General features: G+C 49.2%; 3 protein-coding genes across 6 annotated transcripts in view; 1 reads left to right on the top strand and 2 right to left on the bottom strand.

Moving 5' to 3' along the window:
* The window catches only part of MYO1D (myosin ID), a 279,486-nt gene extending 275,934 nt beyond the window's left edge, over positions 1-3,552 (top strand). For 3 of the 4 annotated variants that reach the window (XM_084804344.1, XM_084804343.1, XM_084804340.1), the window contains one exon: positions 872-3,552. In XM_084804344.1, the coding sequence (XP_084660470.1) occupies positions 872-1,028 (157 nt within the window). In that variant the 3' untranslated portion in view covers positions 1,029-3,552. The remainder of the gene's footprint in view (positions 1-871) is intronic. The other variant, XM_084804341.1, reaches the window with a different exon arrangement.
* On the bottom strand, positions 3,435-10,617 carry CDK5R1 (cyclin dependent kinase 5 regulatory subunit 1). The gene is made up of 3 exons (XM_084804346.1): positions 8,883-10,617; positions 5,348-5,471; positions 3,435-3,860 (listed from the first exon to the last, which is right to left on the bottom strand). Exon 1 carries the CDS (start codon positions 10,550-10,552, stop codon positions 9,635-9,637), a length of 918 nt encoding a protein of 305 aa, XP_084660472.1. The 5' UTR covers positions 10,553-10,617; the 3' UTR covers positions 3,435-3,860; positions 5,348-5,471; positions 8,883-9,634.
* A 10,756-nt stretch (positions 10,618-21,373) lies between these two features.
* LOC146340866 (uncharacterized) overlaps positions 21,374-23,655 on the bottom strand; it is a 34,641-nt gene continuing 32,359 nt past the window's right edge. The window contains exon 3 of the mRNA XM_084804303.1: positions 21,374-21,508. The gene's annotated coding sequence lies outside the window, so the exon portion shown is untranslated. The remainder of the gene's footprint in view (positions 21,509-23,655) is intronic.

The raw sequence follows: 23,655 nt of genomic DNA, 5'->3' as shown, positions 1-23,655 counted from the left end.
CATATAAAGGATCTGAAAATGTCTGTGAGCAACTAATATTGATCACACGATACAAGCCCTGTGTGGAGAAGCCCTAAGCAAGCTTTGTCCTTGGAGGATATTCTTGCCAATTGCAGTTTTAACTCCTGCGCTTAAAAAGGTTAGTTGTCCTGTCTTTAAGCGAGAGAGGTCTTCACCAATACCACCACTTCCTGTCTAATTAGATATACCAGCATGGGTCTGGGATGAGTCATTTTAAAAAACTAATATTCCAATTATATAAGCTGCCAACAGTGTAATCCTATCCCATGTCTACAAGAGAACAAATAAAGCACACTTGTGATCGTAAAATTGCAGGAAGGTTGAAACCCAAATGTAACTCATCCTTACAGCACAGCCCTGAATACATTTAAAACCAGATTCCTGCACACTCAGAATTGTGTTGCAGTCAGTCACTTGCACGTACTCATACTGTTTGAGGCTATGGAAATACTAGGAGCAGGCTTATTGTGGCAGGGGCCTCTGTGGGCAAGAACTTGCCTCGTCAGCTGCAAGGGCCTCTGCCCTCTGTAAGAACCTGCCTCAGCCTGAATGGCTTTTTCTGCCCACCATCTTCACTGGTCTCCTGCCAAGGAATGCTCAGACCACCCTGGACCAGATTCTCCTTGCAGCCCTCATGGTCTTGCCAGCACTGTAGCTGAAACAGCCCTGACCCTGTTGTTAGTCGTGGCCTCCCAAGCTGCTAGGAAATGGCGGAGAGGATCTCTCCGGGTCAAGGCGGCCCTGTGCTTGACAGTGAAATGTGCCGAGCAGGGCCCTCGCAGGCTTGCTGAGTGCAGGGCCCTCTTCTCCACACCCCCACATTTAACCCTCTTTCTGTCTCACCCCACAGTGAAAAACGCCACTTGCAAGTGAACATCGCCAACCCAGTCCAGTGCAGCATGCATGGTCGGAAGCGCACCATCTCCGTGGAGACCAGAATCAACCAGTCAGAGCCGACGTTCGCCAAGGGTCGCACAGGCTTCATCCTCTGTGTGCCTGGGAATTAGCACTGCTCCTGCTGGGGGCGGGGACAGGAATGCGGCTCCCCCTCGAAGCAGCCTTCCGTTCGTTCCTCTTGGGCCTTGAATCTTGCGGGGCGGGGGAAGAAGAGGAGGGTCGCAAAGATGTTTGTCTATGGCACACATTTAGACACCTCTAAAGCTACACTGAGCAGGGGCTTAAAATGCCCCCCGCCCCCCTGCCCCCATACACACACACACCCCATGATGCCAGCAATGAAATTTAAAAAGACTTCTGAGCCATTTTGTACCAAAGTGCCTTTTGTTAATGGGTTTTTACATCCTTCTGCCCCTCCTGTTCTCCCCCTGCCTCACACCTAAGATAGCTGTCTCATAAATTGTTGAGACTCCATTTTGAGGAACCAGAATCTTCTGCGGGAGGGGACCACTTTGGATTTCACAAAGACCAAACCTCACCTTTACATGGGAACCACAGGGGAGAGAGGGTTCTCCATAACGCAGGCCGTGGGGCTGACAGTAGTTTCCCAAGGGGCTGCCCCACCCCCTCGCATCTTTTTGTTCAAGGAGGCTCTGTCTGAACCCTGAATGTTGCACTAACCCTCCAGCCTGGGCACGGGCTGTTTTTCTGGGTTCGTTGCTGTGGTGCAATGGAGCAGCTTGCTAACCTTGTGCTGCGCTCCTGGAAGAGCTCTAGGGGATTTCGCCAGGGCACCAACAGACAGGTGGAAAGAACACCAGCTTTGAAATGTATTTGTAAACTTCCCCAGTCCCCTTTTGTGTATGACTGGCACAGATTCTCCTTAACAATTATCTTTCAAATGCTACTGTTAGTGCATAATGTGCTTTATCCAAGCACCTGACAACACCCTTGCCGTGTAGTCTTGTAGCTGCCTTTTGTTGGTTATACAGATTTCTGCTGAGGCTTGTTAACAAACTTTTATTTGTTCTTGTGCCAAAATAAGCCTGTTTTATTTGATACTGATGGGGGGCCCTTCCAGCATCTTGAAGCATAGGACAAGATATCCTATTCCGGTGCACTTGAAAGAGGTCCACGGCAGATAAGCAAACAAACCAGCAAGCAAGCAAATTTGAGTCTGTGAGGATTCAGCTAACATGATGGGGCAGGGATGGCAGGGACAATGGCTTCAGGCTGTTCATCCTTGGTGGTGGCATTTCTTAAAGCATGGAATGTAGCCTTTCCCAAATTCATAGTTGGACAAACTGGACCCCTCATGGAGAACAGAGGTAGGGGAAGTCCTGACACGCTCCTGAGCCATTCCTGGCTGTGCCTCGTATGTTAGGAGGGGGACTCTCTGGCTCTATCCAAGATAGCTGATTCCTCCTGCTTCATGAGGCAGCTCTCCAGGAAAGAAAGTTTCAGCCCTTTCCTTGTCAGTTTTACAGCCAGCCTGGATATTGGGAGAGCCCAGCCTCATAACACATTGAAGTATCTTTCAGAACTAGAGGGTGGAGGTGAATGCTGTTCAAAGTTAACCCATTCCAGCTAGAAAAATACAAAAATGGGCTTATATGACTCCTGTTATCCATCCCAGTGTTCATTCCCACAAATATTGTGAAGCACTTCCGTGCTGACACGTATTCAGGATGGCCTGACCCGTCCTTTCTTCTGAAAAGGAAGTCGGCTCTTGACTAGTCTCGCCAGCCAGGTGAAGAGCTTGTACTTCATCCCCTGTTCCTGATACCAAACTGGGCCTGCCCCCCCCCCCTTTCACGTCTTCTCTCTGAATTGCCAGTGTGCCTCCCAACTCTCACTTTGATAGCAGCCAAATTAACCACAGAAGCTAATTAGCACTTTTATGCATGTTCCCAACATGATGGCTGGATTTGAATAATGGCAGAACAGATTGTGTGGTGAGGAAGTCCTTCCAATTTTGTAAAATTGGCTACATCATATGTAATGAAGTATTTGTCTTGATTTAAGTAAATACACAGTATTTGTGCCTTTTCTGATTCATATGAGTGTGTACGAGAGAGAGAGAGAGAGAGAGAGAGAGAGAGAGAGAGAGAGCGCGCGAGCGGGCCAGTCTGCACGATCAGTGGGTTAAGAAAGCCACGTGCCGGGCACCATTTGCCTACTGACCCGCCCAGGTGATTACTCAATTGTCAGATAACCCAACATCAGACCAAGGGTTATTTAAGGGTTGTTTCCCCCTCCAACAAACCATGCCACCCGGGTTCAGGTTCGAACAACATGACAAGCTGTATCCAGGTGGGTGGTTAGACAAATGGCACCTGGCATGCACAAGCCACCGTGGTGATCATGCAAACCAGATCAAAGAGTCTGTGTATTCCTTGGTTTTAGCTATGAATTAACTATTTCTTAATTATATGTTTGATTTTAAGCCTGGGGGAACAATGTAATGAATATTTTAAAATGTAGTTTATATAAAAATGTGGACACAAACCCTTGTTATAATTAAAATGTATTTTTATTTACATAATTAATTGCAGTAACTCAAAGGACTCTCATTTATACCAATACCCTTCTCTGTTTTGTACTGAGTAAACAAATAGAAAACTTTGGAAACATAACAGCATTCGTTTTGCTTTAATTCTGAACTTTCTAATACTTTCTTTAAGCTTCTAGTCCTCACGATTGCAAAAAACCTTTTAAAATAATTTGTAACCCTCGGGGGGAAAAGCACTCTGAAGAATATTCAGTATGTTCCTAATAATGGTGCCACTTTGAACTATTTTTTCAGAAAGGTGGGGGTATAAATCTTTTAAATAAATTAAGAAAATACATGTACGGATATGGGACAGGCATCTGAATGGTTGTTCCCAGCATTAAGCACTTTTGCTCTCCAGTACTTCCACCTCTGACAGGCTTTTTGAAATCTGCAGCAGAATTATGAAATGAAGGAAACACAATGAAACACCAAAAACATATTTCTGGGTTTGCTTTGATTTGTATAATTAATGGGTCATTAATTACATGGTTTAGACCATTTAAGATCTCTACACGGGGATGGGCAACACACATACCCCCCCCACCTCTAGTGTGACCCGATGCACCACCCAAATTCAGCAGCCTGGTGGCAGTGGCAAAAAAATCCCAACAGTTTGCCACTGCACTTAAGTGGCAAACCACGATGGAGGCTTAAAGGGGGCAAATTTAACTTGAAAACAAGCTACACTTTCCCTTTTAAGCCACTGTACGTTTGCCACTGAAACCACCCATTTTTTTACCACCATGCCACTGAATGTGGGCAGCACTGCAACAGTGGCAGGAGTGTGGCCATTGGGGGGTGTCCAGGGGGTGGGAAGTAGCCCCCAGGCCCCCAGAGTTGCTCACTCCTGGTCTAAACAGAAAATGTGGCAATTTTCCTTATGTAGTTGAATTGCAAACCCTGGGTAGATTCAAATTATTTGTGGACAATCCATGGTGAGACAATTCATGTGAGCTTTCTTGGCCCTGGGGGGATGGGGTGGGGGTGGGGTTTGTCCTGCAGCAGGTAATCATACAATTAAAGTATCAAAAAACTGGGGGAGGTGGGGATCACTGTGTGAGTAAGATTCTGCCACTAGAAGATGTCTGGCCTCCCACCTGGACTTTGAGCACAGAAAGGGAGAATTAAGTTGCTCTTCTTCCGCAGCAAGTATATTTATTAATAAATGCCTGTTCCTGCAGAGTTCTGTCCGCACCATCTCTATTTTTAAAAGGACCTTTGGTAGTCAAGCTTGGGAAAACTGCCCTAAAATCTTGGAAAGTTTTTGCCAGGTCAGAGAAAATAAATGGGGCAACCGCAGTTCCTATAGAGCTGGTTGGGTATACTGGGGTCCCATGGAGCTTTGGCTCTTGAACAAAATACAAAATGCGTCATTTCCTAACTAAAAGGCCAAATATGTTTAAGGTTTTTGCATTAATTGCTGAGCCTGATTTTTTTGTAAAAGAACAAAAATCATTATTAGCTGGATGCATAAGACTGTCTTCCTCTTATGAATCACCTTGTGGTTCATGCATCATGTGGCAGCACAAGGAAAGCAGTTCATGAATCTTCCGGGGCGGGAGGCGTCTCTTCTCAAGAACGGACCAAGGCAGGGCGGTGATGAATTTTTGGCCAACCTGCTTCTCCTTTTCCCTCGCTCCACCCACAGCTAGGGTGGCTCACTCTAACATGGCCCGCTCCCTCTCTCTCTCTCCCCCTCCCCCGCTCCCTCCCTCCTTAAAACTATCGCCCCTAAAGTCCACTGATGTATTCTGAATGTAACAAGCATGAAGTCTCTTAATGAGGCATACATAATTGTTTTAGTGACCTTGAGTATGTGCTCTTGCTTAAGAATATGACATGGGAAGTGCCTTGCTGAATCTGATCAAGGCCTACCTTGATTCTTCACAGAATCCTTTGTAAAAATCTTGGCAACCAGCCAATGCTGTGTAGTCCACCAAAAACAGGCCAGCAGTCCTCTGGCGAATGGAAGTACACTCTGTAGCATCTGAGAGCAAACCTGTGAATTATAGTGACTTAACCTTGACTTAAGTGTTAAACTGAATCTTCTTTCACCAAAATAAATCCAGTGATATTCCTATGGCCCTGCTATTTACAACTGTCTTCATCATCAACAACACTTCCCTCCCACCATCACACAACAGCATTACAAAAAATCTCCTTTGGAAACTGGCAATGTAATGGATGGTCAGTGCATTTTATTTTTAATCAGCACAGTACAAAAATAAATAAAAATAGGAGGGCATTAAGTTACAGGCACACACACCTCTGTGACAGTCTTCTCATATTTATAAACCTCACATACTTACAAACACACTATAATACACATACATACAAAAAAGAGACCATTATAAATTAATTTAAGTAATAATAAGCAATCATAATACCGGTTTTGGTCAACAAATACTTACAGAAGAGATTGCACATTTTAAAAAAATCCAAAACCCTTAACATACACGGACATGTAGAATTTAGCAGGTTTTCGTTTTCTCCTCCCTCCAAAACATGTACAGTTATGAATTTCAATTGAAAAAATGGCACACTTTTCCAGTTATTTTTCCTTTTGAATGCTTTTAAACAGTGGTTCAGAACAGACTAAACTCTTAAGAACTGCGTATAGTTAAGATCAGAAAAGATCCTGACATCTTGAGATTGAACATACTGATTTGAAGGGCCTCAGGCCTGGGTGGCAGCGGGAGCTTGACATTTGCGCATGGTGACTTATTGTAATGTTTTTTTGTTTTTTTACAGTCAGCTGTTCTATGGTTTTGCCTTGTCAAAAGATACACAATGCTGCTTTTGGCATGCATAACATTACTGTAAATCCATTATGAAAGAACAGAAGAAGGATCTCCCCCCCCCCATAGTTAGCATAGATTTTGTTCTAAACATATTAGCAGCATATTCAAATCGCATTCATTGCTCTTGTGTCCTCAAGTATATAAGTTGTTCCTTTTTTTCCTATCATAAAACAATAAATACATAGGGTTGGATCTTCTTTCCGTGGACGCACAGAAGGTGCCTCTGCCCAGTTTGGGGAAATTTGCGCTGCCCCCACACTACACCACAGCTCATGCCATTCAGCAAGGTCCCCTGCCCTTCTCTGTAGCATTTTCAGGGGGCTGGGGGGGGGGGCTGCTGTGGAGAGGAGGGGTGGGGCAAAGTGTTCCCGCCAGCCCTGTTGCACACACCTAAATCTGGATCCAAACCATAAAGACAAGAAGACAGGTTTTTTTACACCAATGTATACAACCAAATCACATTTGCTTCCCATGCAGTGCAATCCTATGCATGCAGGATTGCAGTGAGAAGTCTCACTGTGTTCATAGGATTGCAGCCTTATGTTTTTGGAATCATATGAGTATATATGGGGAAGGCCAAAGAAAGATTTGTTTACTTGTCCAGATGAGGACTAAAATTTACTCTGAGATTTTAAGGCAGTGATGAGCAACAGGGACCCCGTGGACTGAATGTGACCCCCACCGCTCCCTGATGCAGTGGCAAAGTTCTCAGCGGTGGCAAAAAAATTTTTTAAAGGCAATTTGTCACCAAATTTCAGCAGCAAACTGCTATGGAAGGCTACAAAGGGCAAATTTAGCTTTTAAACAACGTATATTTGTTGATTTACCCCTCCATAGCAGTTCGCCACTGAAATCTGGTGGCAAACGGCTGATTGTTTTGTGCCACTGCTGAATTTGGCGGTGTGGTAGCAGCAGGAGGTGAGGTGGGGAAGTCTGTTTCCACCAGCCCTGTTGCAGGGGTTGAAAGTAGCCCATGGATCCCCACAGTTGCCCAGCCCCTATTTTAAGGTGTTCCAGAAGTCAGCAAAGAAGATGAGCAAGAGAAACTGGAGTCTATAATGGAAAATGAAACGATGTATGTACCATCCATTTTAGAGCAGCAAATGGTAATGCAATGGAGATCTATATACCCCCATGTGCCCATCCACCCTGGAGACCACAAAGAAGCTCTCCTTGTGACATTAAGGCTCATTTTTCTTCCATAGATCCAAAGGTGTGCTTAACAGTCAGTGTCCCTTGTTCTAATGGCTCAGTTTTTTGTCCAGCTTTTAGGCAATGGCAGGACATGCTTCGCAAACCCAGCAGCTGCTGGATTTGCTAAGATCCCTGTTCTTGTCCACCTCAGATCTCTCAGCTTTGACCTTTTCAAATTTCACAGCTTTTTCTGTTCCTCCTACATTTCCAATAGTGCTTTGCTGCTTTTGAAGTTCAGTGCGAGCTACCCTATTTAATGACATTAAGTACAACACAGCCCTCCCCCTGCCCTTCTGCCAGAATGCCAGCATCCATAACACAAGGAGAGGAAGAGCGCCCTAGAATATGTCTCCCCTTTGTCAATTTCACACTAGGGTGTTGTAGCATTTTCTCTGTTTTCATGTCCAGCCTGTGAGAACTTAAAAATGGAGAAGATTATCTCCATGCCAAATGAAGTTAACATCTTCAGCAGAATTCTAGACCTAGACTATTAGCATTTCATACACATTGTCATTAACTGAGCAAAATTCAGTGTAGGGTTTTATGTCCCTCTCTCAACATGGTTTATATACATTTACCATCCCTGAAGCTATCTGATCAGAAAGTCTTAAGACTCTTCCTTTTGGGGAACTGGAAAGCTAAACAAAATTAAGATTCCTACACTTCAGAATCAAATGTTTAGGAGACTACATCAAATGTTTAGGTGCCAAGGGTGGGTAAAAATATTGAAATTCTTAGGTGCTGGCATATAATTGGATCTAAAAGGGGAGGAAACTATGCTTTTGAGAATAGATTTGTGACTAAAGAGAAATATTTGCAATATAAATCTACAGAATATGCAAAATATATGTTCATTGTGTATGTGCTGCAGTTCTACGTTACAACTTTTCTTTAGCAATTATCTGTTCTCAAAATTGTAGTGAATGATCTCTTGTTTTATTATTGGGACTGTTGGTCTGTTGTTGTTTTTCATAAAGTGGGTGACTGGCTGGCTGGCTAAATGCCCAGGAATTTTCCACTCCTGGATGGGGCAGGAGGAACCCACAACAAAGAATATCAGTTGTGTTTTGGGATTCAGCACCAAATCCAAAACTTAGGTACTGTCAGTAAGAATGCAATTGGCATGACCCTTACATTTTCCAGTAAAATGAACTGGACAAGGGGCTGTTATTTCAGCTGTTCAGAAAGCCTCAACAGACTCATGATCACCCCATTCTGAAACAGCCAAGTTATACTATGCCAAAAACATCCCACCTCAAACCTATCAAACACCTACCCAAACAACTTGCCAGTAAAATTAATACCATCCACCCACCCACCCCCGGGGCCAGCTTGAATATCTGTCCCCATTTCTTATTTGCTACCTTGTTTTATTTTTCTTCTGTACTTTAACAGGAAATTATCCCAAATCTCACCTTGGCCCTTGGGCAGTGATGTTCAGAGAGAGCCTCATGGAGCCCAAGATGCTGGCCCGCAGTGAAGAGAGTGGGGAGAGGTGATAACGTACACAAGGGCATGGGTGTGTCTGGTATACGCTTGCCTTTTCCTTGCCCACTTCCGGTGCTCTTCTTTTCATGCAACAAAGAGTCGATTTTAGAGGCCAATACTACGCTGGTGTCATTTTGCTCAACTTGGCATGCAAAGTAATTACATTTAAATGAAAAAGTAAATCCCACTCTTTGATCTCTTTTCTGGAATACCAGGTGCTGGAAAATCCCGTAGATTGGTTCCCTATTTCTTCTTATAGACCATACATGCTGTTCTCTCCTCTGCAATCCACTGTGAGGAATTAAGAGGTGCAAGATGATTCTCCCCAGTTCACAGATCTTTTAGGCAAGAGCAGTGGGTGAAGGGGTGGCATGGTTTTGCATTGCTGGCTTTGTTCCCCACTCCTGCGCACCCTCTCATTGTTTACAACAAGTGGAGAGGAAGCCATATCCGCCATGCGCAGTGAAACAGAAAACCAAACAGCCAGTCCCCATCACCTTTGTTAGTTTTGCTTCCAAGAAGCCAAGCCAATAAAATGGTGGAGAAGAATTGTGGCTTCTTGTCCTTTCTCGGGCCTGTCCAGCCTCACCTTTGTGTTCTGGTTTGTTTTAAAAACAAAAACCACATAAAAGAAGGGAAACGTACTGTCCCCCTTCATCCAAACGGCAGTGAGCTATGCTCACCGGTCCAGGCCAATGAGCAGCCTGTTCTTCTCTTCCTGGCTGCTCTCGTTCTTCAGGTCAGCAAAGACCTGAGTGAAATAGTGTGGGTCAGCATTGATCTGCAACATTTTGGGACTCATGAGGTTAATGATTGATAGACAGCGATCCCAAAAGGCCTCTTTACAGCTCTCCACCAGGAAGGGCTTCAGAGGGTAGGAGATCTCATTGCCCATGTAGGAATAAGAGAGATAGAGGCAGGTAAGTAAGACAGCTTGAAGTTCATGATCTGTGGCTACTTCAGAAGAGATGACGTCCCGGCAAAGCATGTATAGAAAGACAACATTGGCTGGGGTGACGAAGCCTTGGTCCTGCCAGCCTTGCAGAAGGAGGGACCGATCAACACTCCTGAGCCACAGGACTGGATCAGTGGGGGAGAGGTGCTTCAGGCGGTAGCACCGTCGGCAGAGGAATTCGCCCAGGCATCGCAGCAATTCGCTAGTCGAGGCTTGGACAATGACTCGCTTGGGGGTGCCGGCTAAGTTGGCGTTGGGGTGGGGGGTCTTCTTTAGGGAGGAGAGGGTGCTCTTGGAGCTAGAGATCTGGCTGTCGGCGGCCGGCGGCTGGGCACTCTGGTTCTGGGCGAAGGTGGCGAGGTTGGCGCAGGAGAGGGACTTCTTCAGGTTCTCGTTGTTCAGGTGGGTGACGTTGCTCTGGTAACTGCTGTTGGGCTGCACCTTCTTGGCGCTCTTCTTCCGGGCGGAGGCCGCCACCATGCGCTTCCAGGGCAGCACCGCGATGATGGAGTGGCGCTTGAGGCTCTTCTCCTTGGCGTTCTTGCTGTTCTGGACGGCCGTGTAATGGCCCACCGCGGCCGGGCCGCCCTCGAAGAGGGTCGCCTTCCGGTAGCTGGGCGACAGCGACAGCACGGCGCCCATGGCGCGCGCGCGCGGGGGGCCGCCGCTCGGCGCGGGGCGCGGGGCGCGGGCGGCGCGCTGTCAGGGCCCGGGCGGGGCGCCGGCGTCGACGGCCCGGCCCTGCGCCACGGCCTCGGCGGCTGGGCTCCGACCTGCCAACGGCAAAAGGGTCGCGGTGAGGGCCGCTCTCCCCCGCGGCGCGCCAAGCCCGCCCCCGCGCTCGGAAGGGCCCCGCCGCTGCCGCGCCAGCAGCGCGACACGCGCGCCTCTGTGCTGCGCCGCCGGGCGGGGCGCGCGCAGGGCTTCGCCGCGGCGGAGCCGGCGCGCCCGGGAGCGCCGCGAAGGCTGGCCGCCTCCCCGGGGGCGGCGCCGCCCCCGCTCAGGCGCACAGGGCCCGCGGGCAGGGCGCCTGCCCTCTGCGGCCGCGCAGCCTGCGCCTGCCGGCCGCCCGCCCGCCCGCGCAGCCGAGGCGCCCGGCGCACCCACCGCGCGGCGCGCTCCTCCGCCGGCCGCGGCTTCTGTCCAGGGTCCTGCAGGAGCCGCCCGCGCGGGAGCGGGAGCGGGAGCGGGGAGGGCCGCCCAGCCGCGCCCAGCCCGCCCGCCGGCTCCGGGCTGCGGCGCGGGTCAGGCGCGGGGCGCGCTGCGTCCGGCGCGGCCCCGAGGACCGGCTGGCGACCGGCTGCGGCTGCGGCGCTGCGCCCGCTGGGTCCGCGTCCCGCTCGCCGCGACTCCGCCCGCCGCGCCCGCCCTCGCCCCGCCCGCCGCGCGCGCGGGGCGCCCCCTGCCGGCCACGGGCGGCGCGGCGGGCTCTGGGGGAGGCGCCGGAGCGCGCGGCGAGGCGCGGCGAGCCGGGCGGCGGGTCTGCGCGCTGCCGCGGAGCGCCGAGGGCCGGGCGGCGCGCTGGGCCAGGCTGCGCGTCCCGGCGGAGACGTGCGCGGACGCTCCGCGCTCCGGCAGAGGCGCGCTGGCGCGGTCGCCGCCGAAGCCTCCGGGCCGGGAGCGCGGGCTTCGCGCCAAAGGGCCCCGCGGCCCGGTCGTGGCGCGCGGCTGGGGAAGGGCCGGGCCGCCTGTCGGGGCGCGGGGAGCCCGGGGCTGCCGCCGCTCAGCGCAGCTGCCGCCGAGCCCGATGGCCCGGCGCTGTGGGCCCAGGGGCCCCCTCTGGCGTCCCGAAACGCCGGCCCTCGCGATCCGCGGCGCGCGCCCGGCTCACCACGGCGTCGGTGGGCGCTGCGCGCACGCTTCGGTGGCCAGCCCGCGCTCCCCGCGGCGCATCCGTGCAGCAGGATGCCCACTGCCCCGACTCCTCCCCCGCGCGCGGGGCCGCACGCCGCCAGGAGCACGGAGGGCGGCTTTTGCGGGCGCGCGCACCAGGCCGGATCCAGGACCTGCCCTCCACGACAGGGCCGCCCCTCCGCCCGGCTTGGGGGACCCCCTTACCCGCGCACACGCCAGCTCACCCCACTAGCGGAATCTGCAGACGCGTCCAGCACGTCCATGGCGCGGGAGGGGCCGTCATGGGGAAGCGGGGCCGAGGGATTCCGTTTCTGCCAGCGCAGCCGATCCAGCGCAAATCGGCCCCACTCCACTGTGTTTTCTGCGTGCCATTTACACCCGAGTTTGGAAGGGGGTGGTTGCAGCCAGGCGCTGTCTTCAGACAGGCTTCCCCTCCAGAGAGGAACGGAGGGGTGGCTGCGCTCTTGTTTTGTAGCTCACGCTGTTGGTCTTTAGGGGCAAACTACACATGGTCCCCGAGCCGATGTGCTGGCCGGGAATGGTGGGCGTCCAGCACACCTGGCGCCCTTTGGCTATTGGGCAGTATAAAAGCGCAATAAATGGTCCATCTGGAGGGTGCTGGGTTGATGAAGGCTGGTTTGCGCCAGAATGCATCCGTTTGCCTTTTTTAAATGCCACAAACCTCTTTTTTGCCTATGCCGTGAATAGTGGCACCCAGTGACAGCGGACTGCATTGCGCCGCCTAAGGCTGGAGCAACTAGAGAGCACAGAGAGGTGCTCAAACATAGTCCCCTTCCAAATCTTTTTGGGCGAAAGACGGGACGCACGCGCCCATCGCACAGCGAACGCAAGGTTGCCAGCTTTTTATTTCCGAAGACTCTGGCATCTCAGTCTCTTGACAGCAGATGTATTTTAAGGACCTGCAAAGCAAAGACATGCTGAGTGCCCTTCCGACAGAAAGCGATGGTTTAAAGGTCAACCTAAACACAGTGGCTTTGAACATGTGCAGAGTAGTCTTCTCTACTTTCTTTTCCTTTCTTAAAAAAAGGTATATTTTAGAAAGCAGAGAAATCAAAGCATTGGACACGCAGGCTTTTTATCGTTTGCCATTCTTCTGTTCTGACAGCTGCCTTAAAAGGAAATTTACCAGAAATTCTGGTAAGATTCTAGCCCAGTTGCAACTCAGAAAGGCAAGACCAGGTCAACTACACGTAAGTTTAGTAGGCTGGTGGGTCGAATGTGCGTGGAGAAGAGGAATGTTCAAAATGTGAGTCATTTTCACTTATAAAAACTTGACATAAATTATCAGAGACCCATGTGGGACACAGATAAGGGGCAATTAACCTGTATGGGTCTTCACACACACACACACACACACACTTTTAAAAGGGGGCTATTGCTTATTTCCTGCACCCTTAACAGCTGCTAACAGGCAGAAATTCAGCAAACACACACGTCCCCGTTACTGCACTCTTAGCAGTGCTTTCAAAATTATTACAGTATTATGCTTGCTGAATGTTGCTCCCCTCCACCCCTCACCCTGCTTCCAAGGACTCTGTGAGGTCCGGGTGGCGCTGGAAATACAAAAGCACTTTACCACTTTTCTGTCAAGAAAGCTGAGTGTGTTAAAGGAATGGTTTAGGTTTTCCAGTGGAACTATCTGGAAAATGGTCCCCATTTATTTTGTATTGGAATGCACAATTTAATAACGTAATGCTGGAAATGCAGCTTTATGGTTAAAGGGCTATACTGATGATCCAGTCGCCGAAAACGCTGCACGGGCGCGCGTGCGGATGCGGCCGCCAACGCTCCCCCGGGCTCCGCGGAATGCACACTTGCCGTCCATGGGCAGGCGCGGGGACCTCGGCGGGGCCGTGGAGGGTCCCCGCCGCGCCCGCGGCAGCGCGGTCTCCGTCCACAGGAGGGCGAGCGAGCCCCGCTTCGTCCCCGGCCGTCACGGCTCCCAGCGCGGGGAGAAGGGCGGGGCTCCGCTCGCGCGGAAGGGCGAGTGCGCGCCGAGGCCCCCCGGGCCGGAGGCACCCGCGCAGGGCATCCCCCACCCGCGCGCCGCCGCCGGGCGCCAAGAGGCGGCCTGGCTCCGCTGGGTGGCGCCGTCGCCCCGGCCGGGCAGCTGCGCCGGGCGCGGCGCTCCCCCGCTCAGCGTGGCTGCCGCTCCCCAGGCGGGGCCCGGGCGGGCGGGCCGGCCGGCTCCCCGGCTGGGCGGCGGCGGCGGCCGGGACCCAAGCCCGTGACGCCCGCCAGCCGGCGGGGCCGGGCAGGGCGTCGCCGGGAAGACGCCTGCGCCGCCCGGGGGCCCGCCGCGCGCGCGGCGCCGTCCTGGCCTCTGCCGCCACCTAGTGCCGGGAACGGCCCGCCGCCCGCCGGCCCGCCGCCCCCGCGATCGCACGGCCCGGCTTCGATCGCGGGCGCGGCGCGGGTGGATGCGAGCCCCCGGCGTTACGCGCTCTGCGAGCCTGCGACGGGCTCCCCCGGGCGGGTGTCCCTCGCGCCTTCCCCGACGTGTCTGCCGCCGCCCCGCGCCCCCGCAGGGCGGCCATCGAACGCCGCCTGAAGGAGGCCGCGCGCCTGCCCCAGCGGGGCTCGCCTCCAGCCCGCAGCGCGCGCGCCAGTGACTGTAGCGCGGGATTAGAGGGACGACACGGCGGCCCGCCAGCGCCTCGGCAACAGTGCGTGTGGCGTGTAAACGAAGAACAGCGCTGTCCGTCGTGACTGAATTGACGATCCCAGCCCGTTACCACCCGGTGTTTAATTTCTATAAAATGTTTCTGGCTGGAAATACCACGCTCTGAACTGTAAAGGAAATGCATTTTGCACCCACTCATATGGTTCCAGGTTCAGCGCTGGCACAGAAAACCAGTTGGGGTGAAGCCTCGTGGACCCTTGCACAAATTAAATCCTGCACCAAGACCTGTGGAAGTGAAAAAGTCAGGTACCTATTGATAGGACTACGGAACCTCTGGCCCTTCCAATGTGGTTGACTCCCGACTCCCATCAGCCCCAGTCAGCATAGTTCAGAATGAAGTAGTTCAACAACTTCCAGAGAGCCACAAGCAGTGCAGCCCCATTTTAGAGCATGTAACTTCCAGGAATACCTCAGGCCTAGCAAGATCCGTAATGATCCCTCTGGAGCCCCTTGCATGCTGGAAGTTTTTTTCTCAACGTGAAAGACACAACTTCTACAGAGAAGGGCTGTCATGTGAGCAGCTCCTTCAAAAGCAGTTTCCGTCTAAGTCAGGGGCCCTTCAGTAATCAATCGTGTGGTTTATTTTGTGCTATGCATGTTGATTTCTCATCAAAGCACAAGCCAAAAGCCAAATATGTAGAAGAAAGGACAAGTCAGTTTGCTGAAACCATTAAAATGACCTGCAAAGACTTCCACAGCTAGATAGAGCCATACTGCGGTATCACCCATACGGAATAGCTCTAAATCGGTATATCACTATAGCGCTATCAGTATAGCGATACAGCAATTTAGAGCTATTCCCTATGCGTGAAATTGCTATTGGGGCTTTGGAACTGCAAATTTGGTTGTCTTTAAGGTTTCATTTGTATTTTGAACAGTTGTGCTTCAATGTTTCCTGTTTTTCTCTGCCTTTGGTTCTCCAGTGAAATGATTTTTTAAACACAATGCTGCTGCTGATTTCCTTGACACATCAGAGAGTATGTCTGTTTTTCTAGCTGCAGACAATGTATTTGTTTGTTTGTTTTATTACATTTTTATACTGCCCAATAGCCAAAGCTCTCTGGGTGGTTCACAAAAATTAAAGCAATAAAATACAGGATAATAAAATACAGATGATAAAATACAATATAGAATATAAATATAAAACTTTAAAACCACAATATAAAAATAAAAATAACCAAACAGAAGCTCACAAAATTTTAAAATACAAACTGAAAAACTAAAATGCCTGGGAGAATAAAAAGGTCTTCACCTGGCACCAAAACAGGCACAATGTAGGCACCAGACAAACCTCTCTGGGAAGCTCATTCCATAACTGAGGTGCCCCACCTCACTTCCTTGGCAGGGGCTCCCGCAGAAGCTGAAGCTGATCTTAGCGTCCCAGCTGGTGCATATGGGAGGACACGGCCCTTCAGCTAGACTGGCCCCAAGCTGCTTAGGGCTTTGAATGTTAATATCAGCACTTTGAATTGGGCCCGGAAATGGATTGGCATCCAGTGCAGATGAATGACTACTAGCATAATATGATCACATTAATCTGTGGGCTCATCTAAATTACCAGTTAGAATTCAAGGAAATACAGAAACTAAACCAGACTCAGAAGGGCTCTGAAGCCCCTTGCTGCAGCATATAAACAACAGTCCCATTACAGTGGGAAAGGCTAGAGCATTAAACAAACCTACTTCTATCTGGATTTTTCAGAACACGCAGGTGTTACTGCAGATTGCTCCGAATAGAGTTAATAGTGACCAATGGCTCCCACAAAAGGTGGTGATTCTTTCCCTGAGTCAACTCCTTCGCTGCCAGCCCTGCCATATAGATTGACTGGCTCCCTGCAAAATTTAATCAGAAGGGAGTTCTACTCACTTTCAAACAGGCTGTAATTCCCCTTATGCTGTTTAGAATGGAGACTTTTCTGTCCAGATTCCATATCTCCCCCATCAGAGTTTTTCACAATCCTACTATTCACCCCTTGCTCTGCGGGGGCTTCTGTGCTGCTCACCAAAAATGCCATGATGGTAAGGCTCCCGTGGATACGTCCTTGAGTGATCACACTGCAAATTCTCGCCTTGTGTCTAACCATCCCACTGAAGTTTTAAGAATTTATCAAAGGGAGTCGCTTCACCTTGAAACATCAGAGGCCACGATGCTCTCGGATACGCACTCCGCAAACTCCACTGACATAAATACTAAATGGAGAGATGTAAAGGCTAGGCGAGGTTCCTTATTTGACAGTAGAAAGATCCTGGGAGCTCACTCCTCACACTTTACAAACCATATTAGTAACATTAACAGTCAACTTATTATTCCTTCAAGGTCCCCTAAGGTGGCAGAGAGTACCCAGACATCAGATAGACAGTCAACAAGTGGATTTAATATTTTTAACAATAAACCATCACCCAAAGAAAGGCATCCTACGGTACGAAAATCTGGAATGGACCTATTTACACAGACTTTCCCACAGGCACCACTACTTTTCAACTAGATGCAGCCAGTTCAGAGAGCTGGCCTCACACTAGAAACAGCTCACACAGTGTCCAGGTTTCCACTCGCCTTTCACCACATAAGGCTCAGCTGATGCTACCAGTGAAAAATATACCGTCTGACTCTTCAGAGGTGCTTTTGACTCAGCCTAAAATATATTCACCTGCTGAACAGGGACTGGATCCACCTACTCTTCCCCTAGCTGAATATGTCCACCTAGATTTCTCCTGCACACCAACCACCAGTGCCCAACTGATGGCACAGATTGACTCCTGACCCCTCAGCGAAGTCTCTCCATCCTGTCATGGAATATTGCTGGGTGGAAAAGCAAGAGTGGGAATGAATCATTTATAAACTATGTATCCAAATTTGACATTATTCTGCAAGAGGCTTGGGCACTGGACATTAGAGAATTAAATGGATTCACAGCGCATCAGTTACTCGCTTTCCCCAGTGAAAAGAAAGGGCGACCAAAGGGCGGCTTATGCGTCTTTTTTATCTCCACAAGCCTCATTTGTCCATAACCAACCTCACTCCTCTAGATCGGCTTACAGCGGCAACAAAAATCAAATTTAACCACTGTAGTATTCTACTTCTGAGTGTATATATACACCCCCAAAACGCCGTTGCTCCCAGATAAACAAGACTTGGTCAGACATGGAGTCTTACACTAGAGGCCTAATTGTGACTGCCCTGCCCAAGTATGTACTAATGGGGGGGGGGGGAGATTTCAATACCAGAGCGGGATCAAACGATGCAGCACTGTTCTCTCACCTCAATACCTGTTCCCCTGACAAGGCTCCCCTTTCTTCAATAAATATGTGACAATCAAAAGATAATATCGGCAATTACTCTGGACTATGTATGGTTCAAATGCTCCATTAGACCTTTGCATTCTAAATGGCTCCTGTACAGAGGAAGTTCCCGGAGAATTTACCTTCTGGTTGGGCTCCAGGATGAGTGCTATCGATTACCTAATTACTTCCCAAAATCTAATCCATTTAGTGGACCATCTCGAAGTAGGCAATCGGCTTGATAGTGATGATCTCCCTCTGACCCTAACTCTGAAATCTGGACTGGCAGATGTATATCACCATTGCTTCTCTACCAAATTCTGTCGTTGAAATCAGATCTTCTATGATCAGACGGTCTGAGAAGGTGGATGAGACACCTACTAAGCTGTTACACTCGGACCACTTCTATAAGAGCTGTTCCTCTATTCTTGCACCGGGACCTAGTGAGGGAATCCTCGATACATACAAGTCTTTGGTTAATGAACTAAAGGCTCATTTAACTGTCAGGACCGTGGGGACAGCCCAGTCTCACAATATGGATCGCAGGGTTAGTTCGATGGGGATTGCATCCAAGCCAAGAAGGCCCTGAGTGCAAAATTTAGAACTTATAAGCAAAATCCCCTAGCGGTGCTGCTAGCAGACTTACTCCTCGAAAAAACCCACTGTAAAACTGTACTTAAGCAGAAAAGGGAGCCTGCCCGAAGCACGGGGTGGGAGCAGCTTATACACGCAGCCAGGTCCAGTGATTCTGCCACCTTCTGGCATCCCCTCCCACGGCCCTGCGCATCTGGAATGCCCTATCTCTGCCCAGCGCTCGGAGGCGTATTTCTCAGGGCTATATGCAGGAGAAGAGGCTCCTCCCTCCTTTCAGCTGGAGTGGATTTCGGATAACCTGCCTAAATGGCCCCCAATCACAGCTTGAGAGATTATTGATCTGATAAACCAACTTCAATTAGGCAAGGCTCCTGGCTGTGACTATATGCCCCCAGAGCTATTCAAAAGTAACATTGCCTGGTAGACTCCAATTCTTGCAACTCTTTTCACTTAGCTAGATCAGTATGCACATATTCCCCCAGACTGGGGTTTGGCCATTATTATTCCTTTCTTTAAAAAGAGAGAGAAGGATAATCCTGCGAATTATCAACCAATTAGCCTTCTTACCATAATTAGTAAGTTGTATGCCAGACACCTCTACTTGAAACATCTAGACTGGATGGACCATGAGAATAACCTGGCCAATGAACAAGCTGGATTTAGATCTGCTCACTCCACCTAAGAGCAGGCTTCAATTTTACAACATTTGGTGGAGAAGTACACCAGCACATCAAGGTCATCTTTGTTTGCAGCATTCATAGATCTTAAAGCAGCTTTTGACTCTGTTTCTAGAAAGAGACTTTGGTCAAAACTCCAGGCTTCCACGGTGGATCGCCGCTTATTATTTCTTATATACAACTTTATGAAAATACCATCTTAAAAATCAGATGCAGTCCCAGGGGATCTCCTGTTTTAGCCTCGAACGGCATTAAGTAAGGCTGCATATTAGCCCCCCTATGATTTAATTTGTGTATAGATTCGCTAGTTAGAGTCCTTAACCATCCTGACTTCCATCCACCCAAATTAACTAATAGGCACCTGTGTTATTATATGCAGATGATGCAGTGATTTTCTCATGGTTACCTGTTGGCCTGAAGAGAGCATTACGGGCTTTGGCACAACACTGTCATAACCAACATCTTCATATTAATAATGAAAAAACAAAAGTCATGATGTTTGCCAAAAGACCGAAGCTATACAAGTGGTCTATCAACAAACACAAAATAGAGTGGGTAGTTTTTTAAAAAACATCTAGGAGTTGTCTTCCAAGCCAATGGAGGACGGAAGGTGCCTGCGGACTTTGTCAGCCATTCTGCCCATAGGAGTGCTCATGCTATATTAAAAAAAAATTCACACTAGAGGCGGCCACTATGTTCCGGCGGCAATAAAGATTTTTAAGGCCAAAGTGATAACCCAACTTTTGTATGGTGTACAAATTGGGCCATACTCCACTTTTTCCACCCTCGAAGTAGTTCAGTCTAAACTTTTGAGGGCCATCCTCCCAGCACCATGGTGCCTCTCCCGTGCAATTCTACATCTGGAGGCTGGACTTCAAAAGTTTGAAACCAGGGCCTGGCGCGCAATTTTTGACGTCTGGCTGAAGTTTATCTTTTCCCAGTTGGCCTAGCCCCACTAATTCTTTTAGACAGTTTTCTATCTACATGGTCCAATAAATTATATTAAAAGCTACAGTCCTACAGTTTTTCCCCTGACAACCTCATCCCAATGGGATATGAGGTGGTCATGGGGTACAACATCTTGCCAACGTAGACCATCAGCAGGATTTAGGATCAATCTCCAATCCTGGCCTATACGATAGTGTGCTCTGGCCTCTTAATCTGGCAAAATACCTTGTTACGCTCTCAGTTCAAGATATCACAGAGCTTTCACATTAGCCCAAGGTAAATCACTTCCCTCAGCTGTCCTTGAAGGCAGATATAGAAAAGTTCCTTATTGTGAAGATAAGTGCCCATGTGGATCAGGGGATATCAAAACAGTGTCTCATGTTCTCCTATACTGTTCTTTTACCGGGATGCTTGTAAAAGTTTAATTGAAGCATTTTTAGTTAAATTGCCAGGACGTCCAGACACCTTTCATGCTTATTTACTTCTTTCTGATGTAAAAGCACATATCACTCTTAACACTGCCAAATACTGTGCAGTAGCGATTAAAATATACCAGGCCTTAATTTGAGGTTTTATTATGTATAATTTGTGCTATGTGCTCTTCCTTAGTTTAACAATTGTTATTTTCTATGGATTTTGTATAATGTTGTAAATCTATTTTGCTGGTCAATTGACTGCAATAAATTATTACTTATTACTTACTATGATCATATTGGCCAGTCCCTGTTAAGTCTCGCTGTCCTATTTTGGACCAGATGAAGTTTCCGGACTGCTTTCAAAGGCAGCCCCACGTATAACACACTGCAGTAATCCAGACGAGAGGTTATCACAGCATGGAGAACTGTAGCTGGCCTCTCTCTGTCCAGGTGAGGGCGTAGTTGGTATTGCAGCCTTAGCTCTGTGCCACCGAGTCCACCTGTTCCTCGAGTGGCTAGACCATAATACCTGCACCCTTAACGGAGAGGATACATTTCTAGGTGTGTGACATAGATTGTGGCTATCACATGACTGTGTGGAGCAGGATGAACCTAGGGGGAGCAGTGTGTATGGAGGGACATTTGGGAGGAGGAGACTCAGAAGACCCTCGGCACCGCTGCAACTCAGAAACAGCTCTGAGGCTCTGGAGGAGGAGAGCGGCTCCGAGCCTTCGGGGGAAGATCTGCAGCACATCTCGCGGGCCAGGAAGCAAGGTGCAGGAGCCCTGCGGAACAGAGGGGATGGAAACCCTCCTTGCAGGAGTGATGGGTGGTCATGGCTGGTGACTCCCTGTGCGGAGAAAGAAGCAGAAGTGTGCCAGCCGGACTGGCTGGCTCAAGAAGCCTGTTGTCCCCCAGGAGCGCGGCCTGGAGGCATGGCACAGCTGCCAGCGCTTCTCCAGCTGCCAGTATAGTCACCCCCTCCTGCTTACCGTGTGGCAACAAGCAACATCCCCAAGCAATGCTACGAGCGCATCGTGTCGAACTACGAAGCCCTCGGAAGGAAGCTCAGAGCCTCTGGGTCTCAAGCGGTGTTCTCGTCCATTCTTGCAGTCCTTGGAAGAGGGCTAGAAAGGGAAAGAAGAATGCTGCAGGCCAACAACTGACGACAAAGACAGCGTCACTGGGAGAGATTTGGTTTCTGGGACCAGGGCTTATGCTTTTTGGAGGAAGGGCTGCTGGCGGGGGATGGACTGTACCTCATGAAGACTGGGGACGGTGTGTTTGCCTAGAGAATGGCAAGCTTGATCAGGAGGGCTTTAAACTGCATCCTGTGCGGCTGGAGACAAAAGCCCAGAAGTAAGTATACGGCCCATGCACTGTAGCAGGAACTGGGAGAGCGGCTGCAGTGAGGCCTGTTAAACCTCTTAATAAGAATGCAGGATGGTCATTGGAGCATGAGGTTCATGGCTTTCAATGCCTTTATATTCATTATTTATTATTCCATTTATATCCTGCCCTTTTCCCGCTAAGGAACCCAAGGCAGCTTACATAACCCTCCTTCCATTTTATCTTCACAACAACACTGTGACGAGGTTAGGCTGAGAGTCACTGACTGGCTCAGTTACCCAGTGAGCTTCATGGCTGAGTGGGGACTAGAATCCAGATCTCCTGAGCCCCAGTCCAGCACTCTAACCACTACGCCACACTAGCTCTCATTATTCTCAGAGTATGAGAAATAAATAGAATGAGTTTGAACTCTTGATTCAAGAAGGTAAATATGACTTAATAGGCATAACTGAGACTTGGGATGACTTCCAGTATCACAACTGAAGGATATAACTTACTTAAAAAGGAATACAAACCATAGAAAGTAGGAAGGAGTTACCCCATATTTTAGAAATGTTCAACCCTGCACAGAAATCCAAGAGAATGAACATGGTGGCCCTGTTGAAAGCATCTGAGTATATGGAGAAAAGGAATAAAAACACTACTGTGGTTGGAGTTGACTACTGAACACCCAGCCACACAACCAAGGAGAAGACTTGGATGATGCTTTCCAAAAGCAAACTGTAGATATGTCAGGGAAGCATGAAGTAGTAGTAATGAGGGACTTTAATTGCCCTGATATCTGTTGGGGGACAAACTCTGCCAAGCATGGGCTCTCTAGGAAATTTCTGACATGCCTTGCTAACAGCTTTCTCCTTCAGAGTGGAGGAAGGAATCTTTGACTTGATTCTAACCAATAGGGAAGAGTTAGTTGATGAGGTGAAAGTATTAGTAACTTAGGAGGACAGTGACCCTGGAATGCTCAAATTCTTGTTTTCTTTAGGAAAACAAATGCTGAGTGTAGTCAAACTGGTAACTTGGACTTCAGGAAAGCTGATTTTAATAAACTCATAAATAGGATTCCATGGCAGCAAAACTTAACAGGAAATGGAGTTAAAGAGGGATCATAGAATCATACAATAGTAGGGTTGGAAGTGGCCTATAAGATCATCGAGTCCAACCCCCTGCTCAATGCAGGAATACAAGTCAGAGCATCCCTGACAGATGGCTGTCCAGCCTCGTCTTGAATGCCTCCAGTGTGGGAGAGCCCACCACCTCCCTCGGTCATTGGTTCCATTCTTGTATTGCTCTAACAGTCAGGAAGTTTTCCCTGATGTTCAGCAGGAATCTGACTTCCTGTAACATGAGCCCATTATTCCATGCCCTGCACTCTGGGATGATCGAGAAGAGATCCTGGCCTTCCTCTCTGTGACAACCTTTCAGGTACTTGAAGAGTGCTATCATTCCTATCTCCCCTCAGTCTTCTCTTCTCAAGGCTAAACATGCCCAGTTCTTTCACTCTCTCCTCATAGGGCTTTGTTTCCAGTCCCCTGATCATCTTTGTTGCCCTGCTCTGAACCCTCTCCAAAAAAGATTTGGTTTCTTTTTCCTAGGTGCAGAACTTGGCATTTATCCCTATTAAATTGCACTCTGTTGTTTTCTGCCCAGCGCTACAGTCTATCAAGATCTCTTTGAATTTTGTTTCTGTCTTCCAAGGTATTAGCTATCCTGCCCAATTTTGTGTCATCTGAAGATTTGATCAGCATTCCCTGCACCTCCTCCTCCAAGTCATTAATACAAATGTGGAAGAGCACTGGGCCCAGGACTGAGCCCTGTGGCACCCCGCTCATTACCTCTCCCCAGTTTGATAAGATCCCACTGATAAGCACTCTTTGAGTCCAATTCTGCAGCCAACTATCGATCCACCTGATAGTTGTTTCATCTA

The sequence above is a fragment of the Heloderma suspectum genome, chromosome 6 (assembly GCF_057233095.1).
Source record: "Heloderma suspectum isolate Gila_16-S chromosome 6, 16-S_ref, whole genome shotgun sequence".
Taxonomy (NCBI): Eukaryota; Metazoa; Chordata; class Lepidosauria; order Squamata; family Helodermatidae; genus Heloderma; species Heloderma suspectum.
This window is presented reverse-complemented; position numbering and strand designations above follow the sequence as displayed.